This window comes from Coregonus lavaretus (assembly GCF_964263955.1).
Source record: "Coregonus lavaretus genome assembly, chromosome: 36".
Lineage (NCBI taxonomy): Eukaryota > Metazoa > Chordata > Actinopteri > Salmoniformes > Salmonidae > Coregonus > Coregonus lavaretus.
This window is the reverse complement of record NC_140023.1, coordinates 15,562,470-15,577,758: the sequence shown is the minus strand read 5'-3', so window position 1 is coordinate 15,577,758 and position 15,289 is coordinate 15,562,470. Positions and strand designations below refer to the sequence as shown.

At 45.0% G+C, this 15,289-nt stretch overlaps 1 protein-coding gene across 11 annotated transcripts in view; it reads left to right on the top strand.

The window, feature by feature from the left end:
* The window catches only part of birc6 (baculoviral IAP repeat containing 6), a 156,599-nt gene that overhangs the window by 26,465 nt on the left and 114,845 nt on the right, over nucleotides 1-15,289 (top strand). For all 11 annotated transcript variants that reach the window (XM_084153656.1, XM_084153657.1, XM_084153654.1 and 8 more), the window contains exons 11-28: nucleotides 2,190-2,339; nucleotides 2,651-2,876; nucleotides 3,227-3,387; nucleotides 5,702-5,833; nucleotides 6,017-6,148; nucleotides 6,363-6,529; nucleotides 6,913-7,046; nucleotides 7,248-7,409; nucleotides 9,044-9,175; nucleotides 9,306-9,403; nucleotides 9,570-9,717; nucleotides 9,857-9,990; nucleotides 10,124-10,270; nucleotides 10,413-10,600; nucleotides 10,848-11,147; nucleotides 11,392-11,491; nucleotides 14,591-14,805; nucleotides 15,040-15,248. In XM_084153656.1, coding sequence (XP_084009782.1) covers nucleotides 2,190-2,339; nucleotides 2,651-2,876; nucleotides 3,227-3,387; nucleotides 5,702-5,833; nucleotides 6,017-6,148; nucleotides 6,363-6,529; nucleotides 6,913-7,046; nucleotides 7,248-7,409; nucleotides 9,044-9,175; nucleotides 9,306-9,403; nucleotides 9,570-9,717; nucleotides 9,857-9,990; nucleotides 10,124-10,270; nucleotides 10,413-10,600; nucleotides 10,848-11,147; nucleotides 11,392-11,491; nucleotides 14,591-14,805; nucleotides 15,040-15,248 — 2,935 coding nt within the window. The remainder of the gene's footprint in view (nucleotides 1-2,189; nucleotides 2,340-2,650; nucleotides 2,877-3,226; nucleotides 3,388-5,701; nucleotides 5,834-6,016; nucleotides 6,149-6,362; nucleotides 6,530-6,912; nucleotides 7,047-7,247; nucleotides 7,410-9,043; nucleotides 9,176-9,305; nucleotides 9,404-9,569; nucleotides 9,718-9,856; nucleotides 9,991-10,123; nucleotides 10,271-10,412; nucleotides 10,601-10,847; nucleotides 11,148-11,391; nucleotides 11,492-14,590; nucleotides 14,806-15,039; nucleotides 15,249-15,289) is intronic.

The window sequence follows — 15,289 nt, the reverse complement described above, 5'->3', positions numbered from 1 at the left end:
TATTGAACTCTCACTCCACTTGCTATGTCATTGAGTCACTTTGCCGCTTTGATTGGCCAACATAAACTACAAGCTACATGAAGGCTACCAGTCGTCACTAGTTACCAAATCAAATATATTGGTCACATGCGCTGAATACAACGGGTGTAGACTTTACAGTGAAATGCTTACTTACGAGCCCATTCTCAACAGTGCAGAGTTAAAAAGCCAGACACATATTTGCTACCAATAAAAACAATAATGTGCTATATACAAGGAGTACGAGTAGAGTCAATGTGCAGGGGTACGAGGTAATGCATAATTTAAAGTGTCATGGTACAGTGCCTTCAGAAAGTATTCAGACCCCTTGACTTATTCCACATTTTGTTGTTACAGCCTGAATTCAAAATGGATTAAATATTTTACATACAATACCCTGTAATGACAAAGTTAACATGTTTACATTTCTTTGCAAATTTCTTACATAAGTATTCACACCCCTGAGTCAATACTTTGTAGAAGCACCTTTGGTAGCGATTACAGCTGTGAGTATTTCTGGGTAAATCTAAGAGCTTTCCACACCTGGATTGTGCAACATTTGCCCAATTATTATTTTCAAAATTCTTCAAACTCTTTCAAGTTGGTTGTTGATCATTGCTAGACAACCATGTTCAGGTCTTGCCATAGATTTTCAAGTCAATTTAATTCACAACTGTAACTAGGCCACTCAGGAACATTCACGATCTTCATGGTAGATTTGGCCTTGTGTTTTAGGGTATTGTCCTGCTGAAAGGTGAATTCAACTCCCAGTGTCTGGTGGAAAGCAGACTGAACTAGGTTTTCCCCTAGGAATTTGCCTGTGCTTAGTTCCATTCCGTTTCTTTTTTATCCTCAATAACTCCCCTGTCCTTAACTATTACAAGCATACCCATAACATGATGCAGCCACCACTATGCTTGAAGATATGGAGAGTGGTAATCAGTAATGTGTTGGATTGGATTTGCCCCAAACATAACACTTTGTTAAGGCAAAAAGTGAATTGCTTTGCCAGATTTCTCGCAGTATTACTTCAGTGCCATGTTGCAAACAGGTTGCATGTTTTAGAATATTTTTGTTCTGTACAGGCTTCCTTTTCACTTTGTAAATTACGTTAGTGTTGTGGCGTAACTACAATGTTGTTGATCCATCCTAAGTTTTCTCCTATCACAGCCATTAAACTCTGTAGCTGTTTTAAAGTCACCGTTGTCCTCTCCGGCAACTGAGTTTTGAAGGACGCCTGTATCTTTGTAGTGACTGGGTGTATTGATACACCATCCAAAGTGTAATTAATAACTTTGCCATGCTCAAAGGGATATTCAATGCTGATTTTCATTTTTTCATTATTATTTTTTTCATCTACCAATATGTGCTTTCTTCTTTGTGAGTCATTGGAAAACCTCCCTGGTCTTTGCAGTTGAATCTGTGTTTAAAATGCGCTGCTCAACTGATGTACCTTACAGATGATTGTATGTGTGGGTTACAGAGATTAAGTAGTCATAAAAAAATGTTTAACACAATTATTGCACACAGAGTGAGTCCATGCAACTTATGTGACTTAAGCACATTTTTACTCCTTAACTTATTTAGGCTTGCCATAACAAAGTGGTTGAATATTTAATGACTTAAGACATTGCAGCCTTTCATGTTTAATTAATTAGGAAACATTTTGAAATACCACTTTGACAATATGGGGTATTGTGTGTAGGCCAGTGACACATCTAAATGTAATCAATTTTAAATTCAGGCTGTAACAACAAAATGTGGAAAAGGTCAAGGGGTATGAGTACTTTCTGCAGGCACTGTACATCCTTGTATGTAACAATGTCACATGGATATATTAATTTAGAAAAAGCTTTTTCAGTGTTAAAATAGGCGTATTTTCTCTTGCAAAATATTATATTCACACGTATTCTAATACCGAAGGCCGTTCTGATATTCTAATATTTGAATAACCGCCCACATCACTAGTTGTAATATGATAAAATATACATATTTTCAAGCAGGGATGAGCGATTTTTAAGGGGAATTCCATTTCCTCTTTGGTAGAACAGTTATTGTGATTTAAATTCATTTCTGCATAGTTGTCATTTTATTATCAAGTATTTGGATCCATTTAATATTTAGAATGTTAGCCGTCTTACTGCGGTCATCTAACCCCCCCTCCCTTCTAGGTGGAGAACTTCATTTCCTTCAAATTGGAGGTGTGTGTGACGATATAGATGACGGCGACATTTTTGTCGATGGCCCCCTTTCTAAAGGGGCTGAACAGCTGTTGGAGGGGACAAAGCCCTCCTCCAACCCCTCAAGCCCAGGGATCACAGGTAGGAGACACAGACCCCTTTACCCTTCACATCTCTGCTGCTTCTCTGTTCATTCAATGACTGTGTGCAGCCCTGTTGCCTCATTTCACCATTGCTGACTATGAACACCTATGAAATAAATGTAATGGGTATTGAGAACTGACTAGTCATTGCTTATTGGAACCCTCTTTCCAGTGAAATCATATGCTGATTGACAGCATTATACTGTCCAGACTGTGGAAAAAGCAACAATACATTTTCCAGTTTCATAAGTTCTTTACATCGCTGTGGCCTCCTTTTTAAAAAATCTGCCAACCTCCTCTCCCGGTAAGGAGTTGACCTCCTGGTGGACCAAGCGTTGGCTGTGGAGAGCCTAACGTCGCTGGTGGAGCTGACGCGCTTCGAAACACTGACGCCGCGCTTCTCAGCCACAGTGCCGCCCTGCTGGGTGGAGGTGCAGCAGGAGCAGCAGCAGCGTCGCCACCCCCAGCACTTGCACCAGCAGCACCATGGAGACGCCGCCCAGCATACACGCACCTGGAAGCTGCAGAGTGACAGGTACGGACGTGTGGGTGTGACTGGGTGGGTATGGGTGTGAGTAGAATCCTTATGGGGGTGTGTGTAGTCGGTGAGGCATTTCTCGTAAGTCTATCCGCAAACGTCACACTATTAATACATAAACAATCACAATGACTACATTTGGAATAGACACACACACACACACACACACACACACACACACATTTATAAATTCCTAATTGAGGAGCACACCTACATGTTCCTTTTTAACTTGTATGATAATCTCACAAGCTCCTATAACAATTAAAAAAAGTAGCCTAGGATGTCTTGATTTGAGAAAGTATTTGAGTAGGGGAATAATGCGGCCATGCTTTCTTTGTTGTTTGTAGCTCCAGCTGGGACGAGCATGTGTTTGAACTGGTCCTTCCCAAGGCCTGCATGGTGGGCCACGTGGACTTCAAGTTCGTCATGAATGCCAACATCACTAACATTCCTCAGATCCAGATCACCCTGCTGAAGAACAAGGCCCCAGGTCTGGGCAAGGTCAACGGTGAGGTCACTCACCTATCTCTATGTTGCCTTGGAAAATTGTTTAAATATAGTATCTGGAACATAGACTATGCAGGACTCCGGACTAACATTTTCACCTGGTGGCACTGGTGCCACAAACCTTTTCAGTCTATTCTATCTATATTTTTATGATTTCAATAAATGTCCTATGTTCCTATACACATTCAAGTCAACAGTCTCTATGTGGACCTCCAACCATCTTTGTGGTACCATTTTGAAAGTTGACATTTTATTCCCGTTTTAGTGTATTTATCAACCAAAATATGACACCCACCCTGTATTCAAGAGCATGTCGTCTCAACCAATGGCGGGCACAACACTAAAACCTCAGATGTAAAATAGTCTAAGCTACAACATATTTGCCTGACGACTCAAGCTGAATTCTTCCGCTGCTCTATGTTCGCTACATACTTCAGTCTGAGACTGCAATCGTTGATGTCGTTTGTGGTGACATGAAAATGAGGGTTGTTGTACAGAACAAAGTCATCAGCGTTTGTGTAATCTCTAACCAATCAGAGTATCATGATGAATTTTCAAAGCGCCGCTGTAGACACGTGTGTTCCTGCTCTGGCCCAACCCATGGGTTTCTGGGACCAATCAGTACCAGGATCCAGACTCATTGCGGAGAAGAAACTAAAGTCCGTGGGGTGGCGTTGTGTTTGGCCGGAGCATGGATTTTGGGTAGCCAGGCAAACGACATATGGGAATATGGAACAAATTGGCGTTTACGCGTTTTTAGATAACTGACCTTTTAAGGAAAAACATATTAAATAAAAAAAAAATATATTTTTTTTAAAATAAATTATAAAATAGTTTGACAACCCTGTTTGTTGTAAGCTTTTAAGTGATATCAATCGCAAGTGTATATTTTTCCAGTGATGAAGACATGGATGTCTTATAGTATGGTGGAGTATGCAAAATAGGTCAACTTTGAGCATCTTTATCTCTTGAATGTTTTGACATTCAGGTCCAAAAAGTCAATTTCTGAGCACTTCTACAATGGGCAAATACTGTATGTATGTTAGGTTTTGTTCAAATCAAAAGGGGTGCTGTCAAAAAGTGATTTAATTCAAACTCCCAAGTGGCGCAGTGGTCTAAGGCACTGCATCGCAGTGCTAGCTGTGCCGCTAGAGATCCTGGTTCGAGTCCAGGCTCTGTCGCAGCCGGCCGCAACTGGGAGACCCATGGGCGGCGCACAATTGGTCCAGCGTAGGGGAGGGTTTGGCCGGCAGGGATGTGGGTTCGTTTCCCACGGGGGGCCAGTATGAATTATTATTATTTTTAAATACATGTATGCATTCACTAACTGTAAGTTGCTCTGGATAAGAGCGTCTGCTAAATGACTTAAATGTAAATGGATTACCCTATAGGCCCAATTAAATTGGTGCTAATTCACCACCTGACGAAGTGGGACGCGAAACAAAATATATACCTACAGATATCTGAGACCCACCTCTCTTTAGTACCGGTACTTGCTTTCAAATAGGGCTATACAATAGGGGCAAAAAATCTAATTGGGTTTATTTCAACCAAATATTGCGATTTGCTATTTGACTTGCGATAAAGATCACAACACTTGGGTGAACTGTTGGAATGATAGAAATATATATAATTATTATTCAAATTCTATGGTTGGTGTTTGCCATGACAACAAATTAAAAAGCCAGGTAGTATTTATGACAGGGTAGAAATCAAATTGTTGGTCAGTGTTTTCCAGGGGACCCTAATTACATTAGAATAGATGTTAATTTTATACAAAGATTTTAGAATATAGGCTCTCTTGATTCAGAACATACTGTTGCACAAACAACATGCTGATCTAGCAACCTGTATTAGAGTTAACTTTTGCTTTGCCCAACTCAGTGCATTAGCTAAATGGCATTTAGCTAGCTAGCCAGCAACGTGGATGCAGCGTCGTTCTTGTTTTGAGCAGCCAGCACAGCGGCAGGGCAGACACTTTCATTACAGGAATCATGACAATAATGCACTTTGCTGTTTGACAGATTCATGGTTTTATTCGCCCCAAAATATGACGTTTTGACTGAGGTGACAGGTAGAATGTGCAATTCGCACCAGTGCGACAATAACATTTTTAACTCGCACAGTCAAGTCAAAGGGTCGCAGTCTGGAGACCTGCTATGAAGAGGATTGGCTGCCATAGATAACCAGCCTTTTTGCAGGGAAATATTGATCATATAATTTATGATCATGCATGACGGATCTTATTTGTAGATGTCCATATTTGCTTCTGCTGCCTACTGTCTCAATTAGTTTTTATTTCCTTTTCTCTCCAGAGACGGCAGTTGACAGACAGATCTCCTTCCCCCTGTCCAATGTCCTCCATGCCAATGGGGAGAGGAATGGACAGCCACTTTTGCACAACTTTACAGACGACATCCAGTTCATGGACATCGACGAGACATCAGGTAGAAAGCTGCATGGAAAGGCAGCCAGGGTTGATAGACACAGTCAGTGTTTGACACATGATTATTGTGGATTGGGTTGCCAGATTGTAGATTAGTGTTACTGGTGGTTCTGTGGGTAAAGCAGCAATCCGAGGGGTTCCTCAGCCCAGCAGAGTTTTTATCACATTGCTCTTCCCTTTCCAGGCTCCAGGCTGTGCACCTTCCTAGAGGACCATAAGGAGGATATCCTGTGTGGTCCCGTGTGGTTGGCCAGTGGACTGGACCTCTCAGGCCACGCTGGGATGCTGAGCCTCACCAGCCCCAAGCTGGTCAAAGGTAACAATATCTGCAAACTTTTACATTGAGTCACGTTGAAGAAATCTTACCTTGGCCATTTTTGTCCCTCCGATTTGTGTCCTCCCAACCTTTTCTTGGAGAGCAAAAGATTATCTCCATGCCGCTGCTCTGAATCATCTCCCCCTGTCTATGTACGTATTGTATGTTAGAGGTTTTCAGTGTGGTTTCTGCTGGTTTGTCCCAATCCCTGCAGGCATGGCTGGGGGAAAGTACCGCTCGTTCCTGGTGCACATCAAGGCGGTGAGCGACAAGGGCATGGAGGAGAGCCCCAGGCCTGTGGTGAGGATGCCCGCTGCCAAGCCCCAGAGCAGCAAGGGCCATTCCCTCTCCAACCTGCTGCAGAGGGCACAGGCCACCAAGGTACAGAGGGCAAAGCATTGGAAAACAAATTCAATTTTGCATCAAAGTTTTTTATTTCAGGAGTCCTTCTCTGCTGCACACATGAGGCATTCTTGACTGATTGTGCAGTTGTGTAAGTTGAGTGCATGGAAGGCCTTGATTGGAGTGTCCTCCTTTGTCTCCATCTGGTGGCAGTATAGTGCTATTGCCAGGTTCTCAGTGAGAAGTTGGTGTCAAATTGCTTGGATGTGGCTTCCTCATACCAGCAACGTCCCATTCTTGAAGGAGGACATTTTCTCTCTGTTAGTTTACAGCTCTAGAATTTCAAAATATCCCTCTTTGTACCTCTCTGATGTAACACTGTACTGTTATCTGTTTTTAAAATTGCTGTCTCTCCCGTTTAGGAAAAGGCCTCCACTTCCAAAGCAGATTCTCCAGCTCAGTCGAAGAAACATGACAACCTCCGCGGCTGCGACCTGCTCCAGGAGGTGTCCGTCACAATCAGAAGGTTTAAGAAGACCTCCATACCCAAAGAAAGGTGAATCCTTTAGTACCGTTGTTTCACAAAAAACACTGAACTATTGTAAAATCCCAACACCTTAATAAAATGCATTATTTCCTCACCTTACACTGTATATTGAGAACTGACATGCGTTTTGTTACTTTAATACTCGTTATATCATAGTAGTAAAACATAACTAACTGAATTGTCTGTATGTTGCTCCTCTGTCTATTCCAGAGTCCAGCGCTGTGCCATGCTGCAGTTCCCAGATTTCCATGAGAAGCTGTTGAACGGGTTGTGTAAGCGGGCGGACGAGGGCCCTGGCACAGAGCACTCCCAGAGCCTCATCTTGGACTGCCTCTGCTGGCTGGCTGGAGTGTACTCCAATGGACCCTGCAGGTGGGCCTAAGAGGATGAAAGTGGGATTCAAGAGGATGAGATATTCATAGGGATAAAGAGATCTCGCTACTCTATACATGCAGTAAAGAGATCAATGGAATTAGACCAGAACAGTGGAAACGCCACGCGGGGGAAAGATCCAGAACCTCTTCATTGCCACCCATCAAAATTACCCTACTTTTAGGCTGGTTATATGTGTATTTTACACTGTTCGAGTACAAATCGGAGTATAATGCTTGTATGGATGCCAACCCCAATAGTTAATGTCGTTGTCACCAATCAACTGCATTACACTTAAAAACTGCTTCAACTACCACCACCGATTTCTATATGGCTAGCTATTTTACATGTACATTTTAGTCATTTAGCAGACGCTCTTATCCAGAGCGACTTACAGATAGTGAGTGCATACATTTTTCATACTATGCTATGCAACCAGCTTGTACGGAAAGGCGTAAGCGTTTAGCTGTAATCTTTTCTAAACCCGAAAAGGACAACTTCTAAATATTATGCAGCGAAAACAGCCAAATATATCCAAATTGGATTTTAGGAACCACATTGTGGGCCTGTAAACACACAAATCATGTCGGATTTGACGAATATCCACTTTAATAGATCAGATTTTTTGAACGCCCGCCAATGACAGCATCCATGGTCTGCGTTCCATTTGTACTTTACCTTGTTTATATGGCTCTGAGATTAGATATTACTGTACTGTTTTTGGTCACATTATGTATCTCAACATTTTCGCTAGGGATGTGACAAATGGACAATTTAAACAGCCATTTTTTTTTATTGGTTTTCCGAAGCAAAAAACAACAAATATACATTTCCATGTGAACTCACAATGCAGCTGTTGCCAGCAATGGTTTGGGTCTCACAGTGAGTCCCTTTCAGATGGTTAACTATTGCCCCTGTACTACCATTACTGTACTTCAATTCCTAAGATTGTTTTTTTGGAAAGGAGGAGACTGATTAGTTGCGTACTTCCGAGAACACAAACACTTGCGTCTTTCATAGCGAGCTAGCAAGGGACAGGGAGAGAGGGGAGGGGCACAGTATAGGCAGTTCGGCCACCAGGCAGACAGTCAGAACCCTGCACTAGGCTTTTCTATTGGTAATGAAAAGCTGTATCTCGCAATGGAATGCTGTGTCTCGTGATTTTTTTGGTTTGCAATGTCTCAATGGTAAGGCTAGGATATTCTACATGCAACAAACCGAAGGCTGAATACACACTGGCATCATTAGCGAAGAGAAAGAGCATGCAGCCCAGTATGAGGGAGAGAGAAGAGGGGGAGGCAGAACCGTGCACATCTGTCTTGGTAATCTGTATCTCGCAATGTCTTGTCTTGCATGCCTCCTCGCAAATTCACCAAAGTAGCCTAAAGTTTGCCTCTTCCTCTCTGGTTGTATTTAAATGACACAAATTTCCCCAGGCCTTTATAGCCTATCGTCTAGTTAGGCAATAACGGCAAAGAATATGTTTTGTAATAACTGTGATTTAAATTGTGGGGGGGGGGGGGGGGGGAACAAGGTTTTTTTTCTTAACGTTAACGTTCACAATTTCACATCTCTAATTTCCACACAATGTAGTGTGTTTATTACTATGAACATGTTGGTTCTTTTCCTTCCAGCCTGAGAGAAGGAAAGGAGGCTCTGCTGATGAAAACGAGGAAACGGCTGACCGACATTGTGCGGGTGTGCTTTTTTGAGGCTGGACGGAGTATAGCCCACAAATGCGCCCGCTTTCTTGCACTTTGTATTAGGTGAGTTGGACTTTTCATGGATGTTGTGACATCATTTTGTGACCCATACTCTGTCATACTCCTTGTTGATGCTTGTGTGATGCAGTAGGTGTGTACATTTGTAACTTGTTTTTGTCTGTTACGTCGTCAGTAATGGAAAAGGGGAACCCAGTCAGCAGGGCTTTGGCATGGGTCTCCTGAATGCTCTGCTGGACAATATGCCTTACTTGCCTGCAGCAGCAACAGGTGGTAAGTAGAAATAATGTTTTTCCTGATGTCATGGTTGTGTTATCTTTGAGCATGGGTAGAAGGCTACTGCATTGTCAGCAGCATTGTTTTGGAAGTGCATGGTTTTGCAAGGCAGTGGCATGTGTTTAAGTCTCTTTCTCCGTCTCTCTCTCTCGCTCTCTCTCAGGGTCGGTGTTCTGGTACTTTGTGCTGCTGAACTATGTGAAGGATGAGGACCTGGCGGGCTGCAGCACGGCCTGTGCCTCTCTGCTCACCGCCGTCTCCCTGCAACTGCAGGACCGCCTAACGCCCTTGGAGGCTTTGCTACAGACCAGGTGGGCCTTTTCACCCTCTAGTATCCTTAAACCCCAATCAGGTCCTAAAGAAACCAAAAAGCACTGACTGTAATGTTAGTGTTGAACCCAGCTTGTCTCTTTGTGTATTGTAACGCTCTGTACCGTGTCTCCTCCCCAGATACGGCCTGTACAGCTCCCCATTCGACCCAGTGCTTTTTGACCTGGAGGTCAGCGGCTCCTCCTGTAAGAATGCCTTCAACAGCAGCATCGGCATCCAGTCTGACGAGATTGACCTTTCCGAAATTCTCTCAGGTCTGTACCACATTCCACCATATTGCTTACACCTATCCAATCCCTTCATCAATGGGTTAATGTTGGTCTGGGCTGTACTCTGGTGTGTGTGACCTAACCTGTGTGTGTGTGTGTGTGTGTGTGCCTGTCGCAGGGAACGGCAAGGTAAGCAGCTGTGCGGCAGCCGAGGGTAGCTTCACGGCCCTCACTGGGCTCCTGGAGGTGGAGCCGCTGCACTTTACCTGTATCTCTACCAGCGATGGCACCAGGGTGGAGAGGGACGACGCAAGCATGTTCACAGGTACCTACCTCACCTGCTTTTTTCAACTTTTGGAAAGATTTATTCAGACCCTTTGTGAAACGGAATATTAAAAATGGCCATCTTCACAATTCCTACTCAGAGATTTTGATTCATACTCCTGACCTTTGCCCTCTTCTCCCAGTGAGCACGTTCGGGGTGACCCCGGCGGTGGGTGGCCTGTCGGCGGGCACGGTGGGCGAGGCGTCCACGGCGCTAAGCTCTGCAGCCCAGGTGGCTCTGCAGTCGCTGTCCCACGCCATGGTGTCTGCAGAGCAGCAGCTGCAGGTGCTCCAGGAGAAACAACAGCAGCTGCTCAAACTACAGCAACAGGTCAGGGACTCTAGCACCCATACAGGCACATTTGCATGCAGACATGTCCCTACACATGTATTCACACCCATACACTTGGACAAAGGCACAGGCATACACTCATGTACTCTCACAGGTGCATATACATGCGTCTTCTTATCCAAGCACTCACTATATGCACAAACACCAATATCTTATGTCAGACTTCATGTATCAGTGTGATATTTGCCAGTTTTAGCCGAGTAGTAATCCTGTCTGTTCGGAACAGAAGGCCAAGCTGGAGGCAAAGTTGCATCAGACCACTTCAGCAGCTGCAGCCTCCGGCGTGGGACCCATCCACAACTCTGTGCCTTCCAGCACCCCTGGCTTCTTCATCCACCCCTCTGAAGTCATCCCCCCCACGCCCAAGACCACCCCGCTGTTCATGACGCCACCCCTCACTCCACCCAACGAGGCGGTGTCGGCAGCCATTAGTGTGGAGCTGGCCCAGCTCTTCCCTGGCTCCATGATGGACCCACCGCCTGTCAACCTGGCTGCACACAACAAGAACAGCCAGAAAGCCAAGCCGGTCAGTCACATACTCTTGGGCTGCAGGTAGCCTAGAGGTTAAGAGCATTGGGCCAGTAACCGAAAGGTCGCGTCTGCTAAATTACTAAAATGTAAAATGGCAATAGCTCATAGCACAGCAGTTAGGTTTGGGCTTTTACATGATCATCAAGGGACTTTTGTTACATTTTGTCACATAATAAAATATTTCAAATAAGAAGTTTATATTCTATATGTTTTGACTGGAAAGCATCTGTTTGTTGCAGAACCCCATGGGCAGCGGTCTGGCATTGGCCCTCTCTCAAGCCTCTCACTTCCTCCAGCCTCCTCCACAGCAGTCCATCATCATCGAGCGCATGCACTCTGGTAAGTACAGTTACCTTTTGTGCCTCTTTACCTGGGTTAACAGTTGTAAATGAAACTCGATCATATACACTACATTACCTAAAGTATGTGGACACCTGCTTGTCGGACATCTCATTCCAAAATCATGGGCATTAATATGGAGTTGGACCCCCCTTTACCTCCACTCTTCTGGGAAGGCTTTCCACTAGATGTTGGAACATTGCTGCGAGAACTTGCTTCCATTCAGCCACGAGCGTTAGTGAGGTCAGGCACTGATGTTGAGCGATTAGGCCTGGCTCGCAGTCGGCGTTACAATTCATCCCAAAGGTGTTTGATGGGGTTGAGGTCAGGGCTCTGTGCAGGCCAGTCAAGTTCTTACACACTGATCTCGACAAACCATTGCTGTATGGACCTCGCTTTGTGCATGGGGGCATTGTCATGCTGAAAAAGGAAAGGGCCTTCCCCAAACTGTTGCCACGAAGTTGGAAGCACAGAATCGTCTAGAATGTAATTGTATGCTGTAGGATTAAGATTTCCCTTCACTGGAACTAAGGGGCCTAGCCCAAACCTTGAAAAACAGCCCCAGACCATTATTCCTCCTCCACCAAACTTCAGTTGGCACTATGCATTGGGGCACGTTTTGTTCTCCTGGCATTCGCCAAATCCAGATTAGTCCGTCGGACTGCCAGATGGTGAAGCGTGATTCATCACTCCAGAGAACACATTTCCACTGCTCCAGAGTCCAATGGCGGCGAGCTTTACACCACTCCAGCCGACGCTTGGCATTGCACATTGGTTATCTTAGGCTTGTGTGCGGCTGCTTTGCCATGGAAACCCATTTCATGAAGCTCCCGACAAACAGTTATTGTGCTGACGTTGCTTCCAGAGGCAGTTTGGAACTCGGTAGTTAGTGTTGCAACCGAGGACAGACTATTGTTACGCGCATCTGCACTCGCTAGTCCCGTTCTGTGAGCTTGTGTGGCCTACCACTTTGCGGTTGAGCCGTTGTTGCTTTTAGACATTTCCACTTCACAATAACAGCACTTACAGTTGACCAGGGCAGCTCTAGCAGGGCAGAAATGTGACGAACTGACTTGTTGGTAAAGTGGCATCCTATGACGGTGCCATGTTGAAAGTCACTGAGCTCTTCAGTACGGGCCATTCTACTGCCAATGTTTGGCTATGGAGATTGCATGGCTGTGTGCTCGATTTTATACACCTGTCAGCAATGGGTGTAGCTGAAATAGCCGAATCCACAAATATTAAGAGGTGTCCACATACTTTTGTGTGTGTGTGTATGTATGTGTAATATATATATATATATATATATATATATATATATATATATATATATATATATATATATATATATATATATATATAGTACCTACTCATTCAAGGGTTTTTCTTTATTTTTACTATTTTCTACATTGCAGAATAATAATGAAGACATCAAAACTATGAAATAACACATATGGAATCATTTAGTACCCTTGAATGAATGGTAGTGTATATAAACTCAGCAAATAAAGAAACGTCCTCTCACTGTCAAATGCGTTTATTTTCAGCAAACTTAACATTTGTAAATATTTGTATGAACAGAACAAGATTCAACACTGAGACATAAACTGAACAAGTTCCACAGACATACGACTAACAGAAATTGAATAATGTGTCCCTGAACAAAGTGGGGGTCAAAATCAAAAGTAACAGTCAGTATCTGGTGTGGCCACCAGCTGCATTAAGTACTGCAGTGCATCTCCTCCTCATGGACTGCACCAGATTTGCCAGTTCTTGCTGTGAGAAGTTACCCCACTCTTCCACCAAGGCACCTGCAAGTTTCCGGACATTTCTTGGGGGAATGGCCCTAGCCCTCATCCTCCGATCCAACAGGTCCCAGACGTGCTCAATGGTATTGAGATCCGGGCTCGTCGCTGGCCATGGCAGAACACTGACATTCCTGTCTTGCAGGAAATCACGCACAGAACGAGCAGTATGGCTGGTGGCATTGTCATGCTGGAGGGTCATGTCAGGATGAGCCTGCAGGAAGGGTACCACATGAGGGAGGAGGATGTCTTCCCTGTAACGCACACCGTTGAGATTGCCTGCAATAATGACAAGCTCAGTCCGATGATGCTGTGACACACCGCCCCAGACCATGACAGACCCTTCACCTCCAAATCGATCCCGCTCCAGAGTACAGGCCTCTGTGTAACGCTCATTCCTTCGACGATAAACGCGAATCCGACCATCACCCCTGGTGAGACAAAACCGCAACTTGTCAGTGAAGAGCACTTTTTGCCAGTACTGTCTGGTCCAGCGATGGTGGGTTTGTGCCCATAGGCGGCGTTGTTGCCGGTGATGTCTGGTGAGGACCTGCCTTACAACAGGTCTAGAAGCCCTCAGTCCAGCCTCTCTCAGCCTATTGCGGACAGTCTGAGCACTGATGGAGGGATTGTGCGTTCCTGGTGTAACTCGGGCAGTTTTTGTTGCCATCTTGTACCTGTCCCGCAGGTGTGTTGTTCGGATGTACTGATCCTGTGCAGGTGTTGTTACACGTGGTCTGCCACTGCGAGGATGATCAGCTGTCCGTCCTGTCTCCCTGTAGCGCTGTCTTAGGCGTCTCACAGTATGGACATTGCAATTTATTGCCCTGGCCACATCTGCAGTCCTCATGCCTCCTTGCAGCATGCCTAAGGCACGTTCACGGAGATGAGCAGGGATCCTGGGCATCTTTCTTTTGGTGTTTTTCAGAGTCAGTAGAAAGGCCTCTTTAGTGTCCTGAGTTTCCAGAACTGTGACCTTAATTGCCTACCGTCTGTAAGCTGTTAGTGTCTTAATGACCGTTCCACAGGTGCATGTTCATTTAATTGTTTATGGTTCATTGAACAAGTATGGGAAACTGTGTTTAAACCCTTTACAATGAAGATCTGTGAAGTTATTTGGATCTTTACGAATTATCTTTGAAAGACAGGGTCCTGTAAAAGGGACGTTTCTTTTTTTGCTGAGTTTATATCTCATGAGTAGTGCCCTTTATGACAAATAGGGATCCATTTGAGATGTAGCCAAGTTGTTTTGGTAAGCTCTTGTGTGACCTAAATATCTCCCCTCTTGTCCCAGGAGCGCGGAGGTTTGTGACGCTGGACTTCGGTCGTCCCGTGCTGCTGACAGACGCTCTGATCCCCACCTGTGGGGACCTGGCCTCTCTGTCCATCGACATCTGGACGCTGGGGGAGGAGGTGGACGGACGCAGGCTAGTGGTTGCCACGGACATCAGCACCCACTCCCTCATCCTGCACGACCTTCTGCCGCCCCCTGTCTGCCGCTTCATGAAGGTCAGTGCCTTTGGTGCATTATCTCTGAAGATCTTTGTCAATTTCTCTTCTATTCTCTCCCCTTCCAATTCACAAGGTAGAATAAGTATCTGAACTCTAAGGGCACCGAAGAAAAATTGCAGCGTTATATATATTTTTCTCAGTGAGCATTCTGTGATAATCACTGTGCTCCACACAACCATTTTCCTACAACCTTAACCCCCTTTTCGCCATCCCTCCCACTTCACCCAACAGATCACTGTGATTGGTCGTTATGGCAGCACCAACGCCCGGGCCAAGATCCCCTTGGGCTTCTACTACGGCCACACCTACATCCTGCCCTGGGAGAGCGAGCTGAAGCTGATGCACGACCCCTTAAGGGGAGAGAGTGAGGCGGCCAGCCAGCCTGACGTGGACCAGCACTTGGCCATGATGGTGGCCCTGCAGGAGGACATCCAGTGCAGGTCAGAGGACATACCAAACTATTCAACCAGTTAGCTAACTC